Genomic DNA, 27,802 nt, shown 5'->3' with positions numbered 1-27,802 from the left:
TCCATGGGGAATGACATTGGTCAAGTGTAGAATTTTCCACTCGCAGTGTCATCTTGTTTCTAAAAAGCTTCAGATTCTTTTGAGATCCAGTTTGAGCTGGGAATGCTTGGCTGCTCTGAGCCTGTGGATGTGGCTTCCCAGTAAGAGAGCCGTGTCCACTGAAGGGAGAACAAGACAGCAGGGTATTACACATCCTTCTGTCTGTTAAGGCAGGGTTTAACTATGTAGGCTGAGCTACCTCACACTCAAAGCAATCCTCCTGCTCCAGCCTCTTGAGGGCTATGGTTAACACCACTCATGCCCACCTCTAACTCCTCTCTCTCCCCCTCTATATTTGAGTTTTGAGAAGTAGATTCATTTGGTCTCAAACTTGCTATGTAGCTGAGGTTGGCCTTGAACCCCTGATCTTGTTGCCTCTACCTCTAGGATCCTATGGTTATTCGAATGGACACTGTGCCTGATTCCAGCTTTCTCAATCATACTCATGCCAGTATAAATGATAAATTTAGTCATTTGAACAAAAGTACCTCTCTGCATCCTGTAGCTATTCTTATTGAACACCACTTATCACTAGGGTTGACTCAGCTTAACACCACCTAGGAAGCCAACCCTGTGCCTGTGCTGGCCTTCATCCCAGTCTCAGGGGGGTGAAGCAGCAAGGTGACAAGGCCAAGGCCAGTAGGAACTAACTAAAGGCCTTGGGAAGCCTCCGTCCCAGGTAGGCACTGGTCCTTCGTTTGTAAATTTGAAAAACACCGGTCTTCAGCATATGGTTAAGTCCGGAGGCTTTTCCTTGTCTCTTTATGTGAGAGCCCAGCCGAGGCCACCAGAGCGGCCTTTCACATATTGGGAACAGCGGCTTCCTCAGGCTCCTCTGTGGAACATTTTATTCTTTACGTTTCAACCATGTTCTTTCTTGAACATGGGCAGGTTTGTGTTTCTGTGTTTGCCGTTTTAGTATTATCTACCTATTAGATATTAGGTAGATTAAATATCTACCTTTTAGTTATTATCTATGCATTTTTTTTCCTGCCCAGGAGGCTGGGCCCTCTAGCAGAGGGCACATGCCACAGTGTAAGGTTACAGGGGAATCCAGTGTGTGAGCCATGTCCTCCCATTAGAACTGTAGGGCCCTGAGGAAATTCACATATGAAGCATGCGTTTAATAATTACTAGTGCTGTCAAGACGGTAGTAACAGAGTCCTTCAATGTATAAGACTCTGTGCAGGTTACCTGCCCTGGAAGCTAGCTCTGCCTATGGGATGACATCAAGGTCCAATGGAGTCAAGTGTCAGTGCTTTAGGAATTCCAGTTCTGATGAGGGACGAGACACTAAGAATCGAATCATTGGCTCTGCTGGAGGCACAAGAAGGATTTTATGGCTAGGACCACCTGTGATGAATTATAAGACACTGCTGTATGGAAATCCATCATTCAATATCAGCTACGGACATCATTATGTTGTACTTTAACTTGGCACACTTTTCCATGTTGACATATACTGAGTTGTATGTGTGACCTCTTAGAAAAAGAACCATGGCATCGTCCCGAGGAAAATTGAGTTTGGTGCGACATTTTTCTTCTTTCCTAGTTATCCGGAAGGATTTGGATTGGAGCCCAAGCCCAGAATTAATCCTTACCACCAAGTCTTCCTTTCTCCAAGTGAAGAAGTGAAAGATAAGAAGGAGGAGGGCCTCCCAAGTCTGGGCGATGGTACGTTCTGCCGGGTGTCCTGTGTGGGGGTCCGGTGGGCAGCAGCAGTTGCAGTGTAGGCCTCAGACAGAATGGCAAGGGATGGAGGAGGGGAGAGATGTGTGAATGGAGGATGAAGGCATGGATGAGAGGGTGGAGAGATGGGCGGGAGGATGGAGGTATAGAAGGTCAGATAGAGGGCTGGGTAAAAAGACAGAGAAACTTATCTCACTTTAGTCTCTTGGCTCCTCACTCTTAAGTTGAAACTGGCGTGCCAGTTCAAACCAGTACCTTGCTACCTCTTGGCTTTGTTCCCCACAATTGTCAATTGTCAGTTTATAGCACACACACACACACACACACACACACTTGCTACCTCTCAGCTTTGTTCCCCACCATTGTCAGTTTACACACTCACGCGCACACACACACACACACACATGCTCCAGAGCATGCACGCACACTCATCCATGTGTTTAAGAACTGCATCCATGCTGTCTTGATTGAGAAGGCCCAAGCCTCTGCTACTGGATTTGAAGTCTGTACCACTTGCCTTGTGTCACCTTGTAATAACGAACCATCAGCATGAGCACATCTGGACTGTGGTCAGAGAGGCTCCTAAGCCTTTCCAGTTTCAGAAGCTTGTGGCTTTAAACTCTGTACTGATGCAGTGTCAGTTATAGCATGCATGGCTATACTCTGCAATTTGGTAGAGGTGGGAATAGCAAAACAGACCCCAGGCCTAGGGAGTAGCTCAGTCAGCAAAATACTTACTGAGTGAGCAGGGGGATGTGAGTTCTGATCTCTACTGCTCATGTAAAAAGCAGACTGTGGTGGCAAATACATGGAATCCGCACTGGGGAGGGAGGTGGACACAGGAGGATCCCAGGGACTTACTGGCCAACCAGTCTAGCCAAGCCAGTAAGCTGCTCCATCCGATTCAGCCAGAGTAAGGCAGAGAGTGATAAAGGCATTTAGGCTTCAGAAAACCCAGGGCACTGAGAAAGGCAGAGTCTGAGAAGCAGATCCAATGTTAGGAAAACGAAATGGTAACCTGGGCACACCATTGGGCTCCATTCTCCACAGAGACCAACATGTTTAAGAAGGTTCCTTAGAAGGTGCTTGGGTTAACCCTCTAGCTATTGTCTTGGTTTGGGTTTCCATAGCTGTGAGGAGATACCATGACCAAGTCAACTCTTATAAAGGCAAACATTTCACTGGGGCTGGCTTACAGTTTCAGAGGGGTAGTTCCTTATCATTGTGGCTGAAGGCATGGCAGGGTACGGGCAGACATGGTGCTGGGGAAGGAGCTGAGAGGTCTACATCTTGATCCCAAGGCAGCAGCAGCAGCACATTTTCCTTTGCAGGTAGCTAGGAAGGGGGCTCTCTTCACACTGGGTAGAGCTTGAGCATAGGACCTCAAAGCCCACACCCACAGTAATGCACTTCCTCCAACAAGGCCACAACTACTCCAACAAGGCCATATCTCCTAATAATAGCAATTCTCATGGGCCAAGCATATTCAAGCCACCACAGCTATTGAGGAGACACATAAGGGATGCCACTGGAATCAGACAGAATTGGGGATTGGAGAGAGATTCTTTTCTCTCTTGATCTTATTTGCTGGATTTGAGTATGGGAGGCAGCCAGGACTTAGCAAGAGGTAGTTAGACATGGGAAGTAGGAAAAAAGTCAACGTACATGGATGTTGGTAGCTTTGGCTCTACATACTGACTTCTGGGGTCCTTTTTGGGGGAGGCCACCCTCATTGTGCTGTGTACTCTCTTTCGTAGTCCAGCACAGCATCCAGAAGTCAGTGCGGGCGCTCTGGCAGCAGTTGGTGGCACAGAGGCGGCAGACCCTGGAGGATGCCTTCAAGATCGATCTGTCCGTGAAGGCTGGGGAAAGTGAAGTGAAGATCGAGGAGGTCACCCCACTCTGGGAGGAGACGATGCTTAGAGCCTGGCAGCATTACTTAGGTCTCTGTCCCCTCAAGTCAAGGGACAAAAACTGCTAGGTCTCATAAAGTAATATCTTCCAAGGTTCCACTCAGGGCCAGAGCCTTTTCTACCCAGGATTCCGCTCAAAGCTAGGACCTTTTCTGTTTCATACATTTGGTGGGTGTGGTTTACATCACTGAAATGTTTCTTATCTGTCCTCACAAAGAACGAATGCTGTATTTACCTGCTGGCGGGAGGGAAGGCTAAAAGAGGCAGCCAAGCAGATAGCTGGCAATAATCCCTTAGAGGGACTGACCGCTTGCCCAGGGTTGTGGCTCAGGCTTGAGAGGCTAGAGCACTAGGTCTGGCCCTGATGTTCACAGCTCAGCTTTGAAACTTTGCACCATGTCATACATGTGCTGTCTCTTCATGAAGTGAATGGCCATCCTTAAAATATTAGCATAAAAACCCCAATATTCTGCCTTCATAGTTATCAACTCAGCGATGAGATTTTAATTTTGCTTGGTGGGGAGGTCTTGAGGCTCAAAATTCATATGCTTCTTTGAAGTCTTTCAACGTCACAAAAGTTTACAGCACCTCAAGAGGTAGGTGTTAGCATGTCTATTGGTTTACTGTCCAGACATCCAGAGCTCTTAGCTAACTGGCTTTCCAAATTGTTCTGGAAGACATGGGTGTGTATGTCTGTCTTAGTTCATTCATGCTGCTTAAATAAGAAGCATAAGTTGGATAATTTGTGAATAACAGAAATTCAATTTCTTAGAGTTCTAAAAGCTAAGTCCAAGATCTGGGTACGTGAGATTGGTTGTCTAGTCTGGGATCTGTCCTCTTCTAAGCCAGGACTCACTGTACTGTCCTCTAAGGTGTGCTTGGATGTTGTGTCTTTGCCAGATAGAAGGGATAGAAGGACAGAGAGAGCCTGAGCCTGTTTCCTTCAGCCTCTGTATAAGGCATTAATCCATCCATGAGGATGAAGCCTCATGACTTTGCCACTTCCAGCATCACAGTGGGGGATATTTTGACATGAATTTTTGGAGGGAGCACGCTCAAGCTATAGCAACCCGTGTACATGTAGTCTGGAGCCACAGCATCAGATTGTGCCCCAGAGAGAAGTGACAGATGTAAAGGCGTGCAGAGCTAAGACTGACTCTGAAGTGCTAGCAGTCGGGTACTGAACACTTTAAAAGTCCCAGGTCCTTTAAGCATAATATGTTAGCCCACCCTCATGACACCCAGTGGGTCTGAATTCTCCCATATCCATTCCATCCTCTGAGAAACGGAGGGTTAGCCTCTCTGGGACATCATCATATGTTCTCACATCCCGCTGGACACCAACTAGACATGGAGCCAGGAGTTTGGGCCAAGTCTAGGGGCCCTGCAGGCCGCACACGTTTCTCAGTGGAAGGAACATCTGAGACGGCAGCGTAGGCCTGCAGCTTAAGCTGCTTCTCTGTGGCAGAAGGGACCCAGTGTCCAGGCCCTAGCGGGCCCTTCGCCAGACAAGCCCGCTGTGGAACCAGTGTGCGTCTTCTCCTTCCAGCTTCAGCTCTCATTTCCTCCCACAGCATCCGAGAAGAAGTCACTGGCCAGTCGCTCAAGTGTCACACACCACAGCAAAGCGACGTCCTGGAGTGGGAGCCTATCTTCGGCCATGAGACTGATGCCCGGGCGGCAGGCAAAGGATCCCGAGTGCAGAGCAGAGGTGAGCCTAGAACCCTTGACCTGGGAGCTGTCTCAGGGAACTCAAACCCCAGTCGCGTTGTCTCCTCTCTGCTGTCTGCTACTGGTAATCTCGTTCCACAATCTCTGAGGGTGTGCTCCTGGCTTCCCAGCTGGGGCTATGGAGAGAAGAGCCAGGTCTAAAGCTGGCTTTAACTGGAATTGGATCTGGGTTACTCTTAGGTACCAAGAGAAGGTATTCTTGGAACACCTACATTTTAAAAAAAAACGAATTCATTTTGAAACAAGGAGAACATGTTTCAAATTTTAAAATGGGCTAGAATTCCCTACACTGGTCATCCTGTTGGAATGGGCAAGGAACCAGCCACAGACAAGGATACTAAAGAATGGGCATGGAAGGTTCTGGAAGGAGGGAGCAGAGGGCTCCCCATTTTACACTGCGTTGAGACTCAGCAGCCCTTAGACCCCACATCCATTACTCATCTCCACGAGCCGCCTTTGTCGTTACCAGAAGGCATGGTTCTCAGGTACATATGTACACTGTGATGTCATAAGATAAGAGCATCAACTATTTGCCCTGGGGTCTGTTTAATTATTTTTAAAAATTAATTTTGATTATTACAGCTGATTACACCTCAGTGAGCAATGTAATTGATATTTTCTAATGTATCCCAAGGAACATTTTGTATAACACGCTTTTTGTTGTTGAAGGTTAAAGACGCCGTTATTGGTTTTTCCCTAAATATGCCCACATCATTAGTCCCTCCAGTGAGGAGGTCGCCATCTGGAAAAAGCAGCATGGAGACATTATTCAGGCACGAGTGCATGAAATTGGTGTTTTCGCATCTTCTGTCTCTCTTCTGGAAAGAAGAGGCTTGTAATTAAAGGAGTTGGTACTGAAGGAGGCATTATTCATCCAGTGTTATTCCTTATCATGTCAGCGCTGACAGTTCTATAGCACTGATAAATTGTTCCTGGGAGTGAGGCATATGAGGTAGGATTCGTCGTTGCTCGCACCTCTCTACCTCTTCAGGAGAGTATGGACTCGTCCTGACACAGAAGCTGAGCTTTGAGTCAAGGCCAATTTCATAGACGTCACTTACTTTGATAGATGCGGTTTCTTCCCCTTGCCCCGCCCCCTCCCCGCCCTCCCCCCCCCCCCCCCCCGGCCCCATCGCAGTTCCTTCTGGGATCGAATTGTGATGTTGTCTCTGACATGGTGAAGGCCTTGAGAGTCTGATAGAGGCTGGGGACTTGGCCTCTCCTTAGACCTCCGAAAGCCAGCTCAGGGTATTCTGGAAGCCATTTAACTACTGTCTGCTTGGAGAATCCTGGGTGATACTCTTGCCAGCCATTTTTCTCCTTAGCAGGGATAATGCTTTTCTGCCCACTCAATTTCAGTTGTTCTTGTTACAGAACAAGCTGGGAAGTTGCCTTTCTGCCTGGTATAAAAACAGCTTGTTTGGGTTGATGGTTTCCAAGGGTTCAGCCCATGGTGGCTTGGTCTGTGTGCTTAGACAGAACACCATGGCATGCAAGAACATGTGGTAGAGAAGAGCTATTCAGCTAGGCCTCACCTCCTAAGGTTTCTAAAACTTCCTGAAGTAACATCGCTGCCACTAGCTGATGATCAAGTGCTTGACAGAATAAGCCCATGGGGAACAATTCGTATTGTTCCATAGCAGTAATCAAACGCTGCCCTATTTGGGTAGAAACACTGTCATGACATAGAGTGTTCATTGATGTCATGGGAAGTCAGGTGAGGAAAATGCTCTGTATTATCTCCTCAGTTCTTCTAAAGACCTGAAGTTATTCCAAAATGCAAAGCACATTACCATCTACTGACACACGTGGAAAGGAAAGAATTGGCCAAGGGAAGAGGGGCCTAGATAATGGGAAGCACTGGGGAGGGAGTGGAGGAAGAGAGATTACTTGAGGCTGGAGGCAAGAAAGGGAGAGGCTTGGAGGGCAGTGTAGGGAAGAAACACCAGGCAGGAAAGGCCCAAGGTCTAGAAAGGGCAAGACAGGAGCCAGCGCCAGATAAGGAGCAAATGACATGCTGGGTGTGTTTATAAGTGTGAAGTTGAATGGGGGCTATGTGGTGGGGCCTTGCTCAGGTACTGGCTAGGTTAAGAGGGATGGTCCTGAGGCAAGAGGGTGCCCAAAGGGTATCCTATCATTTAAATGGAGGAGACAGCATCCTAATCCTAATGCTTCAGTGGTAGGAGTATTCAACATCAAAGAACACAGGAAAATTCTGCTACCCAAGGCTGGGACAGATGAAGACAGGAGCCCACCAAGGCCAGAGGAAATGAGTGAGAAAAGAGAAGGCCTGGGATGTGGGAGGAGTGAGAGCAGTGTAGAGAATCTGTTGACAATGAGGAAGATGAGAGTCAGAGGGCATGGGTGTCTTTAAAGAGGCAGGAGGTCACCTGAATGTATAATCCACTAATCCATATCTTATTATAGAGAGTGAGTGTGAGCTGGGTTTCTCCCCATTTGTCTGTGGGAAACCACACATGTGCTCCCCATCTGCGCATAGCTATCTGTGTAAGCACCCACCAGCCCCATCTGAGGAGGGAGACCCTGTACTAGTCTCCCATCAACGCCTAAGGCCATTTGTAGGAGCAGGACACTCGACATTCCCATTGAGACACAGATGCTCCCCCTTCTAATTGCTCTTTTCCATACCGTCGCAGAAGACTGACATGGACCTGTGGAGGGACAGAAGAGCTGGGCAAAGTTTTCACTGGAGTTGCTAAAACACCAAAGCTAAGCTTTCGTGGGGTTTGCCAAAACCAGAAGAGCATTTAATTTTGTTTCAAGTGCTTCCAGGGTCCTTTAAAGATTATCCTTGACCACATGCGCCGATTGTATCAGCATCCCCGTAAGCCCCATCAGTGGGCATACTTGGGGACCTTGGATAATCTGCCACTCAGAGCCCATCATCCTTCAGCTCCATCCCTGATCATATACCATAGGCTGCCTCCCATGGAGCAGCCTTACCCATGGCCAAGGACCACACCAGCAAATCAGTAGCAGCTCTGTTGACGGACACTCTTGCTAATGTCCTTGGCGAAGGAAGTGACACTTATGACCGTCTACGCTAAACAGTTTACTCCTCACCTCTTGGTGGAAATTTTTAAACATACACAGAAGCAAAGGGAGCAATCGCAATGAGTCTCTGTTATCAATCATTCCTTTAAGGATTTCCTCCTCCACCGTTTCTCTTCCCTGCCACCCCAACCTTCACCTACATCTTTAAGTGTTTGTGTATACTTTTATTTTCCTTAAAGAAATCGTAAAGCTAGTAACTGTGGAAGAGAGAGCGAGTATACAGAACTGGAGGGTTGTGAGGGAGTAGCTTGTGGGCACCTTGCTGTCATATCTTGGCTCCTGCCCTCGGAATGAGGGGCTGAGCTTGAAGGAGCAATGCAGTCTGCTGGTGACACCCCCTCCATCTTTTAGTTTAGTGCCTCTTGGTACCGAGAGAATGTACTCATGGGTAAGCCACAGACCTTATTCCCTAAGATATAAAGCTTATGCTCATGAGAGGCCAAGGGTTAGACTAGACTTTTCAAAAATAGCTAGAGCGGGCTTTGAGACAAAGTGGAGGCATGCAAACACAGAGGGAGTTAGAGCTGGGGAAGAAAAAGGCAATTACCCAAGCAAGCCGGAGCTCTCAGATGCTCTGTCGTCAAGAGCTGGAGTCAGAGACGTTGAAGAGCTTAATGAAACATTTAGAGAATCTGAAGACCACAGGGTTATCACAGTGAATATTACTACATAAATATATAGCAAACACGGTGTAATATTTGTGGGCAAGGAAGGACTTCTACACGAACATGACTTTAAAGGATGTTTTTGAAGCATGTAGCCTAGAGGTGGAAGAAAGTTAAAACGGATAGGGACTTCTAAAATGGAGGTGTAGAAGGTCTAGAGAGGGGGCTGGTCTTGTTGACATGTTCTCACTGGCATGAAGAAGAGAAGGTATTCACACCGTGTCCACAAGACAGGAGATGTATGGGGTGCCGGAAGCCAGAGAATAGCTGCTGTAAACCTGAACACACAGACTTTCTGAGGAATTACTGGAAAACTTTGGGGGTGGAGAGGGAATCGTGAGAGCAAGCAATTAAATAGGTCTATCTGTTAAGGAACGAAGCCCTCCACGAAGAAATGTTTGAATGCAGCTGGAGAGATGGCTCGGTGGTTAAGAGCACTGGCTGCTCTTCTAGAGGACGCAGGTTCAATTCCCAGCAAACACATGGCAGCTCACAGCTGTTAATAAGTCCAGTTCCAGGGGATTCTGATTGCCTCACAGCAGCGCATATTAAAAAAAAGAAAGAAAGAAAAATATTTGAATATGATGTGTTTTGAAATTTTAGTGGTTTAAGGACCATTACTAAGACCTGGGAAATGGGGTCTTGGTTTTCGTAATTGTGGTGGGGAAAGCGGTCAAGGATTGACTCTGATACAGATAGCAGGACCTCCTGGCATGGACACAGTACATGAGACCTAATCATCTTAAGAACAACACAAGGATGTTTCATTTATGGGGATTTGAACCAAAGGGACCCAGAAATGGCCAGAGGTGGCCAGGCTGCTCTCTTGAACAAAGAAATGGAAGGCTTTTATTGATTTGAGGGTAAGATTAAAATTTGGTAATTATTTAGTGATCATTATTCAGGGTATAGTTTCACAAGGTTTTGTGGTTTTTGGTGATGGTGGTGGTGGTGGTGGTGGTGGTGGTGGTGGTGGTGGTGTGTGTGTGTGTGTGTGTGTGTGTGTGTGTGTGTGTGTGTGTGAACATGTAGATTTAGCATGCTGTCCTTGGGGTTTATAGGCTTCTGGCTTCCGTGCAGTGCCTTAACCTCAGAATTTGGAGTCCCAAGTACTGTGACTGCCTTACATGGACACCTTGGCTGTGTGGTTTATAAAACATCCCAGGACTACAGGGTTTTCAGTGCTTGTGTGGGGGACTACAGGAACGGCTGAGTCGCTGAGTCCCTTCTGTTGACGATGTGGTTGTGTTCCATGAATGTCCCAGTTTGGACATTGTGATAAGACTGAGCAACTGTAGGTGTTTGAGCTGAGAAAGAACAAGACTGAAGCAATTCATCCCAGATGGCTAACAGACTAAGCTCACTCTGTGTTGAAATGAGCGACTCATTTCTGAGATGCACAGCATGCTGCAGAGTATGGCTGGTGCAGCCCAGTACACTGTTTACAGGCCACTTTTCCTGAGGAGATCGAGTATATGCTAGCTTCCAAAAGCATGGCGCTGTAAAGCCAGAGCTAGTTATGCATTTGCCGCTGACCATTATCAACGAGTGAGCATGTGTGGGTGCTGTGCTTTTAAAGCCTGCATGTGTGGGTGCTGTGCTTTTAAAGCCTGCATGTGTGGGTGCTGTGCTTTTAAAGCCTGCCAGCTCAAGTCTGCTCACTCCAGCATCACCACCAATGTGCTCAAACTGTGGTGTTATGGCATTAGGATGACTACGATGCCACTAGGCAATGGGGATTTGCTCTTCCATTATAGTTTTACAGACCAATGTCATACTCGAAAGTTATGCATGTGTAACTGTAGTTTATCACGCTAGACATTTGTCAACAATAGCAGCAACCCCACCATGGCGTCAGCACCCAGAATCCTGGGGACATTTGACAGCAGGCAGAAGGAAGGCAGTGACTTCCCTCCCCTCCCCTCCCCATCCCACCCCGTTTTAAGCAAATTTTATTTGTCACTGTTTATCATGAGCCAGTTACAAGAATTTGAAAAACAGACGTAAATGAACAAAAGCAAACACTGATACCTTTAATGATGTTTCTTCGCTGAGTACATCATTTGTGAGGCATCTTTATCTTCATAATAGAAGGATAATTAACATCACTAATTATCTAATTAAGTTCATTAAGCATCCACCAACAGTGCACCGTGAAGTTGACATTATGTTCCACTGTCAACAAATGCTTTTGATTTCTTAGGAAGTAATTAAAATGTAAATTAGCATGCAATTATATGCACAGGGGAAGTTTTGAATCAGATATTCATTTCAAAACTGCTTAGAGCAACATCGTTTTTATTTTTTTCTTCTTCAATAAAAAGAATCATTTTGCTATTAGCAGTGAGCATTACGGTTGCCATTGAACTGTTCTGCGTTTGAATTACAGCAAGGGCTGTACACCATGACACTTGGCTATGAGTTGACAGATTTGTTGCTGTGCGTTGTGGTCTTTTTTTTCTTGTTCGGTTGCTTTATTTAAAATATTTACTTATGGTTGTGCTCTTCATGTTAAAAAATATTGCAACCGATTCTTCTTTGAAAAGATGTCCATAACTCATATTTTAAATTCTCTAACCAAGCTTGCTCTTTAAAGGCATTTCAGAGCTAACATCCATTTTTTAAAGATTTATTTATTTTATGTGCCTGAGTGTATGTAGGAATGTTAGTACAACATAAACGTGCAGGATACCATAGAAACCAGAAGAAGGTGTCAGATCCCTGGGAACTGTAGTTACAGGGGATTGTTAGCTGCCCATTGTGTGCTGGACCCACAAATTGTCCATTGTGCAAGCAGCAAACGCAAATGTCTTAATGTCTGAGCCAACCTTTATTTTTTTAAAGTCTATGTTTTTGTAACCTTTTTATCAGTTATGTTTGGGAATTTAACTAATGTTTCAAGGAAAGCAGAATAGATCTATTCATCTACCTACTCAGAAAGGAGAGACTGCACCCATTAGACGTGTGATCCAGTGGTCCTTGGTTCCATGGTTACTTTCTGCTTTCTTTGTGTAGCCTGTGGTTTCTAGTGCAATATTAGAACTGTAGAGAGCCCATGGTGGGACTGATAAAATCAGAAACCTCCTTGAAGTAAGACTCTTCTGAAACACTATAGTGTCCCCCAGACACCTGCTGGAGGACCAGCTCCCCAAGAAAAAAGCCGCTTCACCCAAAGTTCCAAAGCTTTGATTATTGGGACAATTGAGATCAGATCCTGAATCTCTTCCTCCTAATAGAGCAGAAGGTCTAGGGTACACATTCTCTCTGTCGTCTGTGTACGTGAATTTCCATGTCATTTGAGGATTTAGTTGAATCTATCTGATTCATTGGTCTAAAGTCTCCCCTCCAGATATCAAACTACTTCAACCTCTTCTTCTTTTATGGTGATGACTCTAGAGAAGGAGATGCTGGATCCAGGCCTTTCATTTTTAAGTAGATTTCAGATGAAAGCAGAGGAAATAGGGATCAGAGACTGTCTCGTTCCCATAAAAAGCTCAAGGTCCTGGCTTGGCTGTGAATAGAACCCGCTGAACCACTGACTGCCCATCACTGTGGGCATAGACAGATACCTGATGGTTGAAACAGAGTGGTGTCATTAAATGCATGTTGAATGACAGCGATCCTGGGGTGGCTGGCCAGGGTAAGTGAGGCCTCACTCTTCAGGACTCTGACCTGCACCCAGATTAAAGGCTCACAGAGAAGACACGGTAGCTTATCTCCAATGCATATCCCAACTTCGCTCTGAGCTCTGCAGGAAGCTGTGAGCTATGCTGTATTTACCATCCACTTAATGAAGGGTGGATGACTCTCATATATCTGTTCAAAGTGGCCTCCCCTTTGCTCATTCATTAAACAGACATTGATGAACCAGTAAGATAATGCCAATCTGATGCACGTCAAGTGCCTACCTGACCTACCCAGTATGATTTTCTACAGCATGATTTTCCTCTTGGTTTGTTCTGAAAACTTCTTTTACTATAGCCTGTCCCACTGAGGTTGCAAAGTCCAAGCACTAAATAGTATTAATGTAGCTTGCCTAAGCATGGTTGCTTGCCTGAAGTTCTTTTCATAGTAATCATCCTCACCCTGGTCTGGTGACCCTTTACTCAGATAATTGTCACAGTACTTCATGAACTCTGCAGGCAGTCACATCTTTGACTCTTCTTTCGATCAACCTTTCACCAACGGTTTGTTTGGGGTGATAGGGCAAGAGTGCAAAGCCATTCAAGAGAGCAGGCACTGAGGTAGTGCAGTTCCCATGAATCAACGGCTCCTTTTCTACCTGGGGTCGCCAATGCATATTGAAGGATGTATCATTTCTAAATCATCCTTGTGCTACGATTTTGTAAATTAAATTACAAATTGTAAGCATTTAGTCTTACAATTTAAAGGAAGCCTGCCTTAAGTCCTTTTGAAAATTAAATGTGGGCCTTGAAAGGAGAGTCATCCTCTGGGATTGCTCTGAGGTTCCAATGTCTGCACATGAATTTCCTTATAACCTTATAACCTGAAAACTGGACTTATGTTCTGGGATAAGTGTCCCCATCCCAGTAAATGCTTTCAATTAGGCATTATGAATTTTGGAATGAGGTGACATACATTTTTGGTGATTTCTTTAAATTCAAAATTTAAAGACTTAAATGTATTCATCAAAGAAAAAAAAAGCTTCATTGTTCCCAAAGACAGAAGTGTCCCCAACTATATAAATGATAGAATGGCAGATGGTCGTGGAGTGGAGAATCAGGCTAGGGCCCTCCTGAGGCGTTGCTGCCATTCACAACCCGCTAGGCGCCCCGCTAGCAGCCCGGCCGCTGGGGCGCCTGTCGCGTGAGTTACTGCCGCGTTCTCGTCCTGGGACCCATCTATTATGAGAAACCATTTTGGTTAATTAAAAAAGTCTTTCAAAGTCTCAGAACGGGAAGTTCAGAAAATTTTTTTCTCTTTGCCGTTGTTGATGGGGGTTGGTGAAAACTTGGCTCGTTGGCCTGACAAAGAAGAGAGGAGAGGTTGCACGTAGAAGACAGTGTGAGGAGAGTGTAGGAAAGCCTTTGAGTCTGGCCTTGAGTGGGCTGAGCACGAGACTCAGGGCTCTTTGACTACTAGTCTACCAGCTAGTACTACCCCAGCAGAGAGAATTAAGGCAGTGGCTGGGAGCTTTGAGTCAAAGGAACAATGCAAGTGAAGAAGCTTGGATTGGACCAATTTGGATTCATAGACTTTAGCAACAGGGATCCAGTCTACAGACTGGTGACAGTGGAGAAAAACAGAAAGGCACCCTCTTTCCGTGGAGAGCCAGACAGAAAGCCAAAGGATTGAATGATGAAGAAGCCTTGGGTAGAATCAAACAACCAGAGGGGAAATAAATGTCTGCTCTGTCAGAGAGTTCTAGAAGACCTCTCAGGAAAGTGACAATGGGGTGAAAGAAAAGACAGTGGCAAGGTCCTAGGGTGAGAATGTCCTTGGGGCTATAGGCAGACCCCTCTGGCTGAATGTAGACATCAGAAGGAGGTGTGGACCAGAAGGAGGGGAAGAGGAGACAGTTGCTAAGCATTGTCCCAAGTTCCCCGGGGTCAGATAGGGACATAATTCTAGTGAGTCCTTCTACTTCTGCGTCTCCATCTGCATCCATCTCTGGTTGTCATTGTTCTTCTCCATTAGCCCCTTCTCCAGCATTTCACGCACAGACTCTTGGTTAAGACTGGGGATTAGAATGCTAAAAACAAAACGAACGCATTGCCCCTGACTGTAACACTGCCCCCTTTAGGTAGGTAAATTACTGTGGCATGAGAGGAGGTTTTTGTAAGGAAACCAGAGCCTAAGCAGGGTTGGGAAGAACTCAACTTGAGACTTGAAGGAGAAAGAGGGTGTAAAGGCAGATTGGTGGGAAGAGAGTGGCCCCTTCTGATGCGAAGTGACAGTCAGTTATGACCATGGCCATCTGCCTATGGGCCAGCTGCCAGTTTGGAATGACTTAAGTGCCATATCTAGTTTTATGTATTTCTTTATATTTTGACTCACTCTCCAAATTATTTATGATACATTTAGATGAATATGCATTCAATAAAGAAATGAGATTAGAAAAGATCATAGAAGCAAGTGGTTTCTGAGGAATTAGGATCATAAATACAAGGTCTATAAAGATGTGAGTAAGTCGAAGTTTCCATCTAAACCCAGCTTCCTGGGAACCATCAGTGCTGGGAGGTTGGAAAGTTCACATACTAATGTCTCATCCAGTAACTGCTGCTACACAGATACAGGGCCTAGGCTTGAGACTAGGGGAACAAGAAGAACACAGCAGATGGTGCCTGTCTAGCAGCTTAGCCCTGCCTCACTCCCCTTCTGTGACTTTTTAAAGATCATACCCATTGGTTGCCCTGTCACTTACTAAAAACCGTCATCAAGTCCCGTGATGACTCCGATCCAGAACCATTGGGCAAGTCCTCCTGTGCGCTGGCTTTTTATCACATCTCTCCTGTTCCCAAGTTCATATTACATATTTCATGTTTTGCTCCTGTTAGACCCTCCCCTGGTTGTAAGAATTCACTTTCTTCCCTTGGGCATTTGTGGCCCTCTCTACTTGGAGCCTCCACCTTCCATTGGCCAATCCCCTTTCCAATGCTTAGAGAACACTGCTACTTCTGACAGCCCACCGCACCTTGTCTAGACTGACCACAACCCTGGTCTGCCTCGTCTTAGTCTTATTTACTCCTCTCAGAAGAGTCTCAAGTCCACATTGGGAAAACACTGCGCCCTGCTCCTCTCTAAGGCTCTGGAGTCAGCACAAAGCTCAGATCAGAGGTGGCATTTGTTGCTATAGTCTTTCCCCCACAGTGCCTATCTCTGTGAGTATACAGACAAAGGGAGAAGAGAAATGGTTCCTGACCAGGTGATTTAGACACATCTGGTATGGATCAACCAAGGGCACGGACTAGCAAGCCCCGGCGTGGGTCTCAAGAGTGCCAGAGTAACAATTTTGGTAAGTGTTCTATGGGTAGCTCCACTCTCTGCCTCCCTTGTGTGTGCATGTGAGCATACGTGTGAGTGTCTCTCAGAAAGCTCCATCCAGGGCCCTGGGGTGGCAGCCAGTGCTACCTTAAGAATGAAGAGCAAAGGCCTACTCTGAGGGTGGAAGAAACAAGCAGGCATGGCTAAGGGTCCTCGGCAAGCCTACCGAAGGCATTTCCGCATGAGTTCTAGCTCCCGTTTTCTTTCTCTCTGTCCGTGAAGTACAGCAGTGTTGATCAGGTGCTTCAGCATCAGGCGTTGCTCGGAGTGAAAGCACCTGCTGTAGTCCGAGCCTCCACAGCCAAAGCCTCCCAAGTCCCCAGCCCTACACCTTTCAGCACCAACACTGCTCCATCAGTGGGAGACTTCGCACCTGCCCCCTTTGATAAATTGTAGCCCCAGCATGGGTGCAGCGAAAATGCATCAACTTGCCCATGAGGCTATATGGTTCATATGAAGTATAAATCAGTTTGTGATGTATATGCATGAGTTGTCTGTCACAGCTCTTCATGGATCTGCACACCTTCCAGAATCTGCCAGACTCTACCACTTTTGGCATTGGCATGGAGGATACTGACACGGCTCAGGCCGTCATAGCACAATGCTCTGTATGGACCAGCATCAACTATAGATATTTGTTCCGTCACTGATCTGGAAGCTAGAGCAGAAGGTTAGTCTGAGAGCTTTCTCCTCTGTCTACTTGGTGACTCTTCCTCCAAGGTGGTACTTGGAGGAACCAGGGATTAGGACAAAGTGCAGCCCCTTACAATGTCTTAAGCCTCAGGACATGTTTCCTTGAGTTGCAAGTTCCTGGACAGAACTCAATGCCCATCTTTCACTTGGGTCCCATCTTGTAAGTCCTAAAAGTCTGTCACTCTCTGAGGAGAAGTCTTGTGAGTGTGACTTCAGAGACACAGCAAGAATATGCTGTGAGGGAAAGGCCAGCCTAGTGACATTTTCCAGCTGTCTCGAGATACACAGAAGTCCTGACAGCCTGAGAAAGAAGAGACGGTTGGCTTGCTTCCTCAAGACACCTCGCTTCTTGCAATTTTAAAGTCTTTATTCCTGGCTACACTAGAGTGCTTTTTTTTTTTTCAAGTAGTCATTCTCCATGTACTCATGACGATTGAATTTAATAAAAACATCACAGTTCAAAAAAAGACACATTAGAACCCACTGTTCATCTTAGAAATTAATATGTGAGTGAGTTTAACAAGAGATGGATTGCACTGCGGTGAGCCAGTCCCTCTTCACCCACTCTGGGCCCCAGTTGTTTGTCATTATTGCTGGAAATATGATTATTACTCCAGTATTGCTTGACATTTATTAAGGATCCAGGGGCTGAGCCTCCACAGCAGAGAAAAGTGCAATTATCTGGGCACTCAGAGTAAGAAAATCTCCTGGCCTAGGTCGTCCAGACCCTGGCTGGTGCAGAACCCAGGCTGATGTAGACCTCAGGCTGTTCTCTCACTCTTGTCTTCTTCACAGTGGGCAGCTAGGATCTAAGAGCACAGACAAACAGCAAACAGGGGAAGGGTTGCCTTAAAGTTTTCTCTTTCTTACTAATTGCTTCTGTAATTTTACCTCATCCAGATTTTTGTAAGAATACACAATTCAGGGTATCTATGTCATCTTTATTTGCAAGGTGTAAAACATAGGGACTGTTGAGGCACAGCCATCCCTTTCGTCCATGGTTTCTCTTTTTTGTAGTTTCAATTTTTTGTGGTCTGAAAATATTGGATGGAAAGTCATAGAGATAGTTTTTAAATTTGGAGTTTCACACTGCTATGGTTGGTGGTGTATGTGTGATGAAGACCTTCAGACTCTACTCTGTCATGCCCAGGTTGTAAATCGCCACTTAATCTGACATCCCCATGTCCCCATGCCCTTACACAGCCAGTTCCCACCAGTTACCGGGTAGCCATCTTGCTTACATGATTTCTTTATTAAGCACGGCAGTCTCCGGCAATCGTTGATCACACAGACACAAGACCCAGTGCTTGTGCTCAAATAACTTTTATCTTGCCTGTGAGCCACCCCTCAGCCCCAGCCAATAGGGCTGCTAACACACATTGCCAGAAAGGCAGAGAAAGTTGGAAGTTTTCTACAAGAGAGACAAAATTCCTATGGCTGGGATGCTATGACCTGTGGTCATAACTCGCCTCCTACCTGTGAGGTGGCAAGGAGGGAACGTTTATCTGTAGTCATCTGTCAAGGCCAAGGGTCTGACTCTCACATGGCTACTGACTCAACTCCAGGCTTCACTCTGTCTTCTCCAATTTACCACTAATCCAGGGTCACCTTGAGGAGCCACACTGCATGGACTTGTCACCCCACCCTCTTAGCCTCCTCTGCCCAGAGACAGTCAACACAGCTTTTGTTCTTTTGTGGGTTTGAAGTATCAGCCAGATGCTTTGCAGAGTGTCTGCCAAATTTTACTTGCTTGCTCTCCTTCTCGTGTCACAGCACTTTGGAAAGGAGAAGACAGACATCTGGAAAGATCATGTTAATGAGTATGTGAATCACGTGACATCATCACTCTGTATCAACCTTCATCACGCTGTGAGATCATATCTACCAGCCGTCTCTACTGCCATTTGCTTATTTCTCTCTTCCCCCAGTCCCTGGGATTCACCCCACTAGGTCCACCCCACCATTAAAATGCAGGGATGAGTGAGCCCGACCTCCTATGGCAGCAGAATGGCCATCAAGTTCATCATTTGGTATTCTTCTGTGAGGAAGGGAAATGTTTTCTCCGCCATCTACGTATCCACTCAGTCTTGTATTTATCTCAGTATGGACTCATCTATATTTATTGCAGAATTAGGGCTATGACCCATTGAGCTCGCCAGCTGACGTGCCTTGTTTTTCCAGTTGCCGATAACCGGCTTCCCATTTGCTTTACCATAACCTTACTCTTGATCTCCCTCCCTGAACTCAAGTATGTTTTTGTTGTTGTTTGGTTTGGTTGGGGCTTTGCTGGAGTGGTACTCAGTTTTTCTCAGACAATGGCTATGGAGTCTAGCACTAAGCCATACTTCCAACACTCACAAATGTTTGAGTTGTATTCTAAACCACCCTACCATTTCTGTTGTGTATATTCCTCAGGAAAATTCCAGTTTAGCCCCAGTGACAGGCACTCTCGGATCCAACTGACCCAAAAGAGCAAGTTCATTTCTCACTTACATTTACTCTAATGCAACACATACACTGCAAACTGGCCTCAGATTCAGAGGGCTTTAGCCTTGGTTACTCTGACTCTCAGAGCAGCGACTATCTAGAATGTTCTGTTTAATGATCAGGTTAAGGTAGAGCTTAAGGAGACATCCCCCTGATCTCTTATAGCCAGGAGTCAGCAAGAACTCTGATACCACAGAAAAACAGGAGGGAGGATCTAGAACTCATGATCAAAGAGCACTAATATGTATGTATGTGTGTGTGTGCGCACATGCCGTGTGTGTGTGTGTGTGTGTGTGCGCGCGCGCGCGCGCGCGCGTATGTATGTATGTTTTCACTAATATATTCATGTGTAAATGTTTTGATCATCTATATTATAACATATCTGTGTTTCCATTTTCTTTTCCATGCAGATGCAATTGTCATTGCTTTCATTGTAATTGCCTATTGTTTTCTGTTCCCATCCAAAAAAAAAAAAAATCACAGCATGGCAGGAGAGTGGTCCCAGGTCACCTTTTTCTGATACTAGAGCTTCAGTGAACTGTTGTGTAGAGCGTCTGGTTAGGGTGGCAAAAGGAAGAATCCGTTTCTACTGCGGAGACTTGTGACAGTCCTTTATGTGAACAGTCCGCAATGACTGGGGAGTATTCCGTGTGCAGATATGTAAATTGCTTCATTGTCAGCTTCTATAAATAGCTTGGCTGAAAATAAAAATAAAGGCCAACTGGGTGTTTGGGCAGACATCTGATAATATCCTTGGGCTAGATTATCAGCAGTGAAAAGAGATCAGAGCACTAAAGGACAGCCCATTGCTGAACCAGGCCTCGGAACAGTAGCTCTACCCAGGGAGCCTGAGCCTCAGCCCTCCCCTATTGGGGGACTACAGGACTAATGACCCCTCTCACAAGCCAGCAGAATGACTCCTATCAGCGGAGAGCGGGTGCTTCCCGTTTGGACAGTAGTGTCACCAGCAACGGGCCAGCCCCAGGGATACCCCTGGAGAAGTGGCATCGTGAAACTGGGACCGGCAACTTAAAAATGGTTTCTAGATGGGATGTAACCCACTCCCCATCTCAGAATCAGACTTGTATCCTGAAGCACTTGCTTCCCCACTAAAGAGACTCAGCTAAAGCAGGGCCCTGGGTACCTTCTCTTAAAGCCTCCAGCAGCCTCTGCAGGCCCATTGTTCTGTTCCAGAGGCTCTTGAGGTCTTTAGCAGACTGACAGTTGCTAAGCCGAGGCTATTCGGCTCCTATAAGTGACACAAACGTCTGCTGTGAATCTGTCCCTAATCTGTGTGCCCGGTCCACTGTAGTCCAAGCAGATGGGCCTCTGCCCTTGGAATGACCCACATTTCCTTACTCATATCCCTGCATCCTGTGGAAACAGCCTTTCAGGTTAAGGTTTGTTTAGCATTGGGGAGATGCCCTAGGTGGAGGTAACATGGGGGAGAAGTTTGTGGTCCATTATCCTCTCTTTGCTTCAGTGTCTGATTCAGCTAATAGGAGTAACAGCAGCACAGGCTTATGGGGAAGCTGACTATTAGATGTGCTGTGCACATACACCCCTTGATAAACACTGCCAAGTGTTCTGTGCCTGTCAGTAGAGAGGATAGGGCAGCGTCTGGATTCTCCATGCTCGTAGATAAGTCACTGCGGAGCTGCTGTTCAGTCCCTCTCCCGTTTGCCCCACACAGGACTCCTGCTGATCCCTCAGGGAGAAAGCAGACACTTCATAGTTCCCTTCGCTGCTCTAGAGATGGGAGCTATCAGGTGTGAATGCCCTCACTCTGCAGGTGACACCAACCTCTAATCCACATATGAACCCCTAATCCACATATGTACCCCTTCCCTCCAGGGTCCAAGCAGGAGGGAGACATTGCTCATATCCTGTGCCACCAGGGACTTTTCTCTTGTCTTTGCTTTTTGGCCTGTTCTTCCTATTTCCTCATCCCGCCTCTGCCTAATGTACATTCAGAACTTGGTACATGTTTTGGACTGAGTACAGGACTCTTCACTATTCACCGATGCTCCTGTGTGCTATATGAAATGGTGTAATCGATATTCATGCCTAGCCTATGAACGTCTATGTACTTCGGGTTACCTTTAGATTACTAATAACACCAGCAGCAATCCAGTGCTGTGTATGTGGTCGTTACACTGTACTATTTAAGGAGTAAAGGCAAGAAAAGAATCCCCAAATACTCATAAAACTAACTACATAGCGCTGTATATGTAAGAATGTGGATTTAAAGTTTTTGTTCCTCACTTGGTTGACTCCTAGAATGCTCGAGTCTGTCTTACTCTACCCATCGGAGCCTGTGACCTTGTCCCCACCTTTGTTTCTCTTCTTTTACAGAGTCAAGCTTCTCAAATGTGTTGTTCATATCTACTATGTCCACACTCTTCTGTTCAGTCACCATGAACAGCTATGGCCAATGGAGTCATTCTTCTAAATGCTTTGTAGCCTGCTCTCTAAGTGTGGATTCCTCACGTCCGTTTCCTGGCCTCACCTAACTGCTTGCCTTCTGTGCCCTCACCGAGCTTGAACCCTTGCTTTTAACCCAGTTTTTCCCTCCGCTTCCCTTACAACTGTCTGAGCCTTTGGTCTGAACCTTGCTAGGGTTCTCCAAGTTTCAGACTCTGTCCCATCAGTACACACTTGGCTCTTCTGAGGCATCCTGTATGGAAGCTTAACTAATTCCCGACTTCCAATAACTCACAAATTCATATTGACCTGATCCACTTTCCTGAGCTTTCCTCTGGGAAGCCCCAGCTGTCTATTTTTAAATTATACTACCAACTCTGCTCTTTCCCTCTTGTTTTTTTAAAATCTCCCTTATTATTTTCCCAGCTTCTGAGATTTAATTCACACGGGTAAACAAACCAGGAACTTTAGAGTTAGCCCTGCTCTCTCATGTGGTCACCACTCCTACAAACGTTTCTTTACTGGCGGTCCGTTGGTCTCTGTACTATAGAGCCTGGAAATTACAGAAACTTAGTGGCTGCTTGTGTGTTTAACGATAGAGGTGAATCTAACTGGATGTGAGTGTCTCTTCAGGAATAGAAACAGCCTTGGCCACAGCTGCTACAGACAGGGCGTTGGTTTGTTTGTTTGTTTGTTTTAACTTTTTACTGATTCTTTGTGAATTCCACGTTATGCACCCCAATCCCACTCATCTCCCCGACCCTTCGCATCTGCCCTTGCAACCTCCCCCACAAAAGAAGATAAAAAATATAAAAATAATCAAAACAAAACACCATAGAAAACGTGTCTCGGAATCTGTAGTGTGCCCCACAGTGCACCCTTTTGTCTACACATCGTTACCTGCAAATGTTCATTGCAGTGAGTCACTGGTTTGGTTTGAGACCTCTCTGGCTTCTGCTACAGCAGAAATACTGGATCCTCACCCGGATTCCTCTTATTTAAGGATAAGACAGTCATAGACAAATGCCAGAATTTTCCATGAATGTACTTTTGAAGAGAGTAACTAAATCTTTTTTTCTTTTTCTCCCAATTGGTTGTATTTACAATTCTGGTATTTTACACCCACAGTTTCTTGGGGAGACAGTTTACAACCCACTTCCATTCCACAGCCCCATTTCAGCTTCCTACCAGCTTAGCAGATAGGTGCCTGCTTTCTGTCCCCACACTCACTTCCTGCAATACTGGACCAATGCAAACCTTTCTATCATCTTGCTGAAGTGGGTGTGCCTGGGTCTATTTCTTCCCACTCCCCACCCCCACCCCTGCACAACCCCAGGGCAGTTAGACAAGGTCTTTCTGACTGGTGCCAAAGTTGCTATCAGAAGGCATCTGCTCTATCCCCAGAGCCCCTAAGAGTAACCCATTCCTAATTCAAGTTTCCAAAGCATTGTGTTTGGAAGAATTGGGGTTCTTGCCTTCGGTGAAGCAGCTGTGAGCTGGTCAAAACTTTACTGATCATAAGCTTTGCTTCAGCTATAAATGTCCACCGATGATGTAACAGAAATATTGAAGGAACTTTGACAAACAAAATTAAAAAAGAAAAAAGAAAGAAATCATCCTATACTCATTACTCCAGAACTGGATTTTAAAAATTATATTGTTTTCCTGATTTGCCAAAAAACAATTTTCTATTTTATTGGAACATTATATAAAGGGAAAATGTCCAAATGACAAGTATGTAAAATAAATATTTTAACAAAGAGAACGTATGGTTGCAACCCAGATCAAAAGCACGGGGCTAGCAACACTGGGGAGCCCCCTAGCCTGCCTAGGCATCCCATTCTTGCCACAACCCCTCAGCCCCAAATTCTGTCTCTCTCCTCATACTGAATATTATCTATTACTTTCCCACATTTTAAATTTTATATAAATAAAGTAGCAATATATATTGTTCTGTAGCCTTCTTTCTCTTCAAATTATGTCTGCGAGACTCAGGGACATTTCTGCTCACAGCAGCTGCAATTGATTTTCTGTGTGGTAAAGGGAATCCTCAAGACTTTCGGTCTCAGGAACACCTTGCATCCTTAAAAAACATTGAAAAATCAACCCAAAACGTTTGTTTACATAGTTTATAAATATATTGACATTTAATGTCAAGGAAATTAGACCAGAGTTTAAAAAATACTGCATTTATTAATTAACTTGAAACACTAATTTAAAATCTATTGTCTGTAAATATAAAAGGTAACTTAATAATTACAATTTTAAAACAAAAAGACAGAGAAAATTTGTTATTTTGTATTTTAATAAACACCTTTGATTTAATGTCATACTGTGTGCTTGGGGAGGAAGTAACAATTTACTTTTTAGGAAATATAGGCGTTTTCCTTTGATAGTACACCAAGACACAATGAATAGCAACGCTTTTAAAGCTCACCTGAAATCTTAGGGAGACGGTTCCACTTTGCAACATTCAGTTGTTCTTCTCTGTGCATAAAGAAGAGAGACTTTAATCCATATTGTATTTTGGAACGCATTATAGCACATGTGTCACATACATTAGAAATACTGCTCTCCTGAGCTGCATTCAGGTTGTTGAAACATTTCATTACTCAGTGTGCCACTAGGTTTTTGTCAACTCAACTTAAACCTAGACATATCTGGGAGGGAACCTGGGCTGCAAAACAAAACAAAACAAAAAACCCCAACCAAAACAAACAAACAAAGAAACAAACAGAACCACCTCTGAGTAGAAAGAACAATGTAAGGTCCAGAGGGGATGGAGGATGAGAAAACAAGGCCCTGTAAATGAACAAGATCGAAAGACACAGTGCACAGTGCTCATTAGAGACCAGAGGCAGCAGGCACAGGACATGCAGCGGGCTGCCCGGGCCCTTTGCATCTATATAATGGCTTCAAGTGTGGTGTTTTATGGAATCCTTAGTGTGCGAATCAGTCAGTCTTTGTTTTTTGTGCCCTCTTGGGCTTCTTTCCTTCTCTGTATGTAGTCCAATTCCAATGTATTAGCTTTTGTTTTTTTTATCTTATCTTATCTTATTTTATTATTATCCTTCAGAAGCCTGTTTGTTTTCTAATGAGAGAAGGGAGATAGATCCAGATGGGAGGGGAAGGAAGGAGAGGGGAGGAGGAACTAGGAGGGGTAGATGGAGGGAAACTGGAAACCTTAATTGGGATAGATTAACTGAGGAGGGAAATAAAACTATTTTCAATAAAAGATAAAAACAAGAAGAAAAAAGGAAAGAAAAGAGAAGAAAGATCCAGGTTGGAACCTTGGTACAGAGAGGGGTTTTACAAGAGAATATTTACAATGAGGCAAATGTGGTACAGTCAGAAACACAGAAAACACGCTGTTCAACGCCTCAGCCCCTGGAATGAATAAAATCCAAATTTACACTATTTAAAAAAAATACAAACCACCTCTATAACGTTGGTCTGTATGTGAAGCTGTAGAGTACTTTCTTGTTTAATGGTCAGTAACGGGGAGGCGAGCTCACTGTGGACAGCGCCACCCCAGGGCAGGAGTTTCTGGATGCTCAGGCTCTGGGGAAGCAAACCAGTAAACAGTGCTCTCGGGGCCTGTGCTTGGGTTCTGCATCCAGGTGTCTGTCTTGAGTTCCTGCACTGACTTCCCTCGGTGGTAGAGTGTGACCTGAGAGGTTGATTTTGCTTGTGGTGTTTTATCACAGCAGTAAAAACCCTAAGACACACAGTATAGAAAGGGGATACTCAAGTCTCCAGTGGCCTAATCAGAAAATCCCCTGGCTGTTGGGAAACTGCAACATCCCACCTTTGCAGGGGGACGATCCAGGTTTTCCAACGTCCTGACCCTTCACCTCTCCGTATGGTCACGTCTGGTAGCAAACACCCGCACTTGTTTTACTGGGGATGGCTTATTCAGTCGGGTCATTTTCAAGAGAATATCAGCCAAGTACTAAACGGTAGTCACTGTGGTTTTGTCCGTCGGCCACTCTTTCCAAGAAAAACAGTGCTATGGTGTGTCAGAAGCCACTAGTCTGGCTCGCAAGCCTGCTGACTACATAACCACGACTCCCTGAAGCAGCCATCAGCTGTTGGGGTACCCAGAAATGCTTTATGTAGACTTTATGTAGATTTCCCATTTTCGCAAGCAAGTGGACTATTAAGAGAGTTGAAGCCTGTCAGAAACCCACCTTTAAGTATTCGTTCCACAGATGTCTCCAAAATAAGGCTGCAGCAGCCCTTTTCACAGCCTCTCCATCTCCCCAAGTCTCCTTACCCCCTGCCAGAGGAGGGCACCGATGCAGACAGGCCCGTGTCATTCTTTGTACTGCCCTGTTTCCCAGATCTTGATTGTTTCAGTCTGGACATCTTGGTGGACCTAGGGATTAACTCTCCAATCACACCCAACCCCTTGCAGCCATGAGCCCTACTAAACTTAGCTGTCTTTAGGCTACTTTCTTCCTGCTTAGTGGTCCAACCCCCGTTCTATTTTCAAATATGCAGATATCTCAAGGAAAGATGCGAAAAACATTGATACTAGGCAGACCTTGGTGGGTTCTCTTTCTTTCCAGGGCTGTGGAACTGACCTCTCTCGGCTGCCTCTCTACTGTGGTAAGGGAGACTACCCAAAGCTACATTTTGGTGGTTGTTCTAAAGAGGAAGGCTAAGCCTGTCACAGTTGGAAAAGAAAGGGGCACACAAGTGTGGGTGTGAATGTGTCTTGTTAATAGGTCAGCACAGGTGAAACCACTAGTCACGAGACTGACTGGTTTTGACAGCAGAGTATTGGCCACCATTTCTTGGGGCAACTGGTCAGACTGGAGGCATGTATCCCGGTCTCCCGGTATCACTAAGCTGTGGCTGTCTTTCTGTCTTCTCCAGGATTTTGTGTCCTGTATAGAGAATTACAGAAGGAAAGGACAGGAGCTGTATGCATCCATATACAAGGACTACGTGCAGGTAAGAAACAGTATATCTTCCTACCATGGAGTATGCTTGGAGTCGCCTTGAAAGAAGGGGAGAGAGAAAGAGGAGGGAAAATCAGAGGGTCTTTGTTTAACATTTTAGAGCACACACGTCAACAACTGCTCATCAGGGATGAGTTAACCCTTCTTGGCTCGAGCAGTGGGCGTGGCACCCATGGCTGAGCAACAGAGGGGCTGGCACCTGTTGCTGTTCCCACCTGGCTCAGTCCCCAAGCCGTAGGTGGGCACTGAGATCCCAAGGTGCCTCAAAGCCTTCTGGGAGCTGGAAGCATCATCACCGTTCGGGCCTGGTATTTGGATGGCCTCACTGTAAGGAGGAAATTTCATATTAAATAACACCACAGCTCAGTAGCTAATTGTGGCATAGTGTGGATTTGGCAAGGAAAGAAAAGATTTTTAAGAAAAGGAGGAATTGAATTTGGGACTACCTGGATGTTTTGTCTGAGTAAGGGAACATTTAAGCTGAGACCTGTAGAGGAAGATATGGGCTGAGATAATCTTAGGAAAGTGTTTTGGCCAGCGTGGAATGCACGTGAAGGTCCTGAGGGAGGAAGGAACTGGGTACCATTGATTAGCTAGAAGAAGTGGTGGAAAGGCCTGGGCCAGGAGACAGAGTGAAGATGAGGCAGGGGCAAAGCACAGGAGGTTCCTGTCACATTGGGATTTTGACTCTAAATGCAGAGGGCTGTCACCAATAAGGGCGAGTTTAGACATTTAAAGACATGTGTGTGTGTGTGTGGCTTCTGCACAGTCAAGGCAGATCACGCTCAGGCCAGCCTGTCTGAACCCAGGCTTTCTTTCCTAACCATAATGATCGAATGAGCAAAGATCATGTCCCTGGCCTGTGACTGGGAGACAACAGATATTTCACACAAGATCATATAATGGCTAAGAATTTGGGCTTCAATTGATTTTTAAAATAGAACATTTTAAGCAAGCATGGCCTGCAATATCTAAACTTATCAATCTTTAATTGACAGAGGAATGTGTCTATGCCAAGCCTACGCCCTGTGCTGAAAATATAGCACTTGTATAATGCTTCCACTCTGCCTTGAAGGCGTTTCAAACATGGTAGTGAGGCCAAGGGTGAAAAGGA

The 27,802-nt window shown here is 45.5% G+C and overlaps 1 protein-coding gene across 8 annotated transcripts in view; it reads left to right on the top strand.

The window, feature by feature from the left end:
* The window catches only part of Wdfy4 (WDFY family member 4), a 229,565-nt gene that overhangs the window by 111,956 nt on the left and 89,807 nt on the right, over window positions 1-27,802 (top strand). For 5 of the 8 annotated variants that reach the window (XM_087588903.1, XM_087588904.1, XM_087588905.1 and 2 more), the window contains 4 exon segments: window positions 1,592-1,713; window positions 3,486-3,671; window positions 5,216-5,352; window positions 26,603-26,680. In XM_087588903.1, the coding sequence (XP_087445029.1) occupies window positions 1,592-1,713; window positions 3,486-3,671; window positions 5,216-5,352; window positions 26,603-26,680 (523 nt within the window). 8 annotated transcript variants of the gene reach the window in all.

This window comes from Rattus norvegicus, chromosome 16, assembly GCF_021556685.1.
Source record: "Rattus norvegicus strain SHRSP/BbbUtx chromosome 16, alternate assembly SHRSP_T2T, whole genome shotgun sequence".
NCBI classification, from domain to species: domain Eukaryota; kingdom Metazoa; phylum Chordata; class Mammalia; order Rodentia; family Muridae; genus Rattus; species Rattus norvegicus.
The sequence above is the reverse complement of the archived record's forward strand: the minus strand, read 5'-3'. Positions and strand labels throughout refer to the sequence as shown.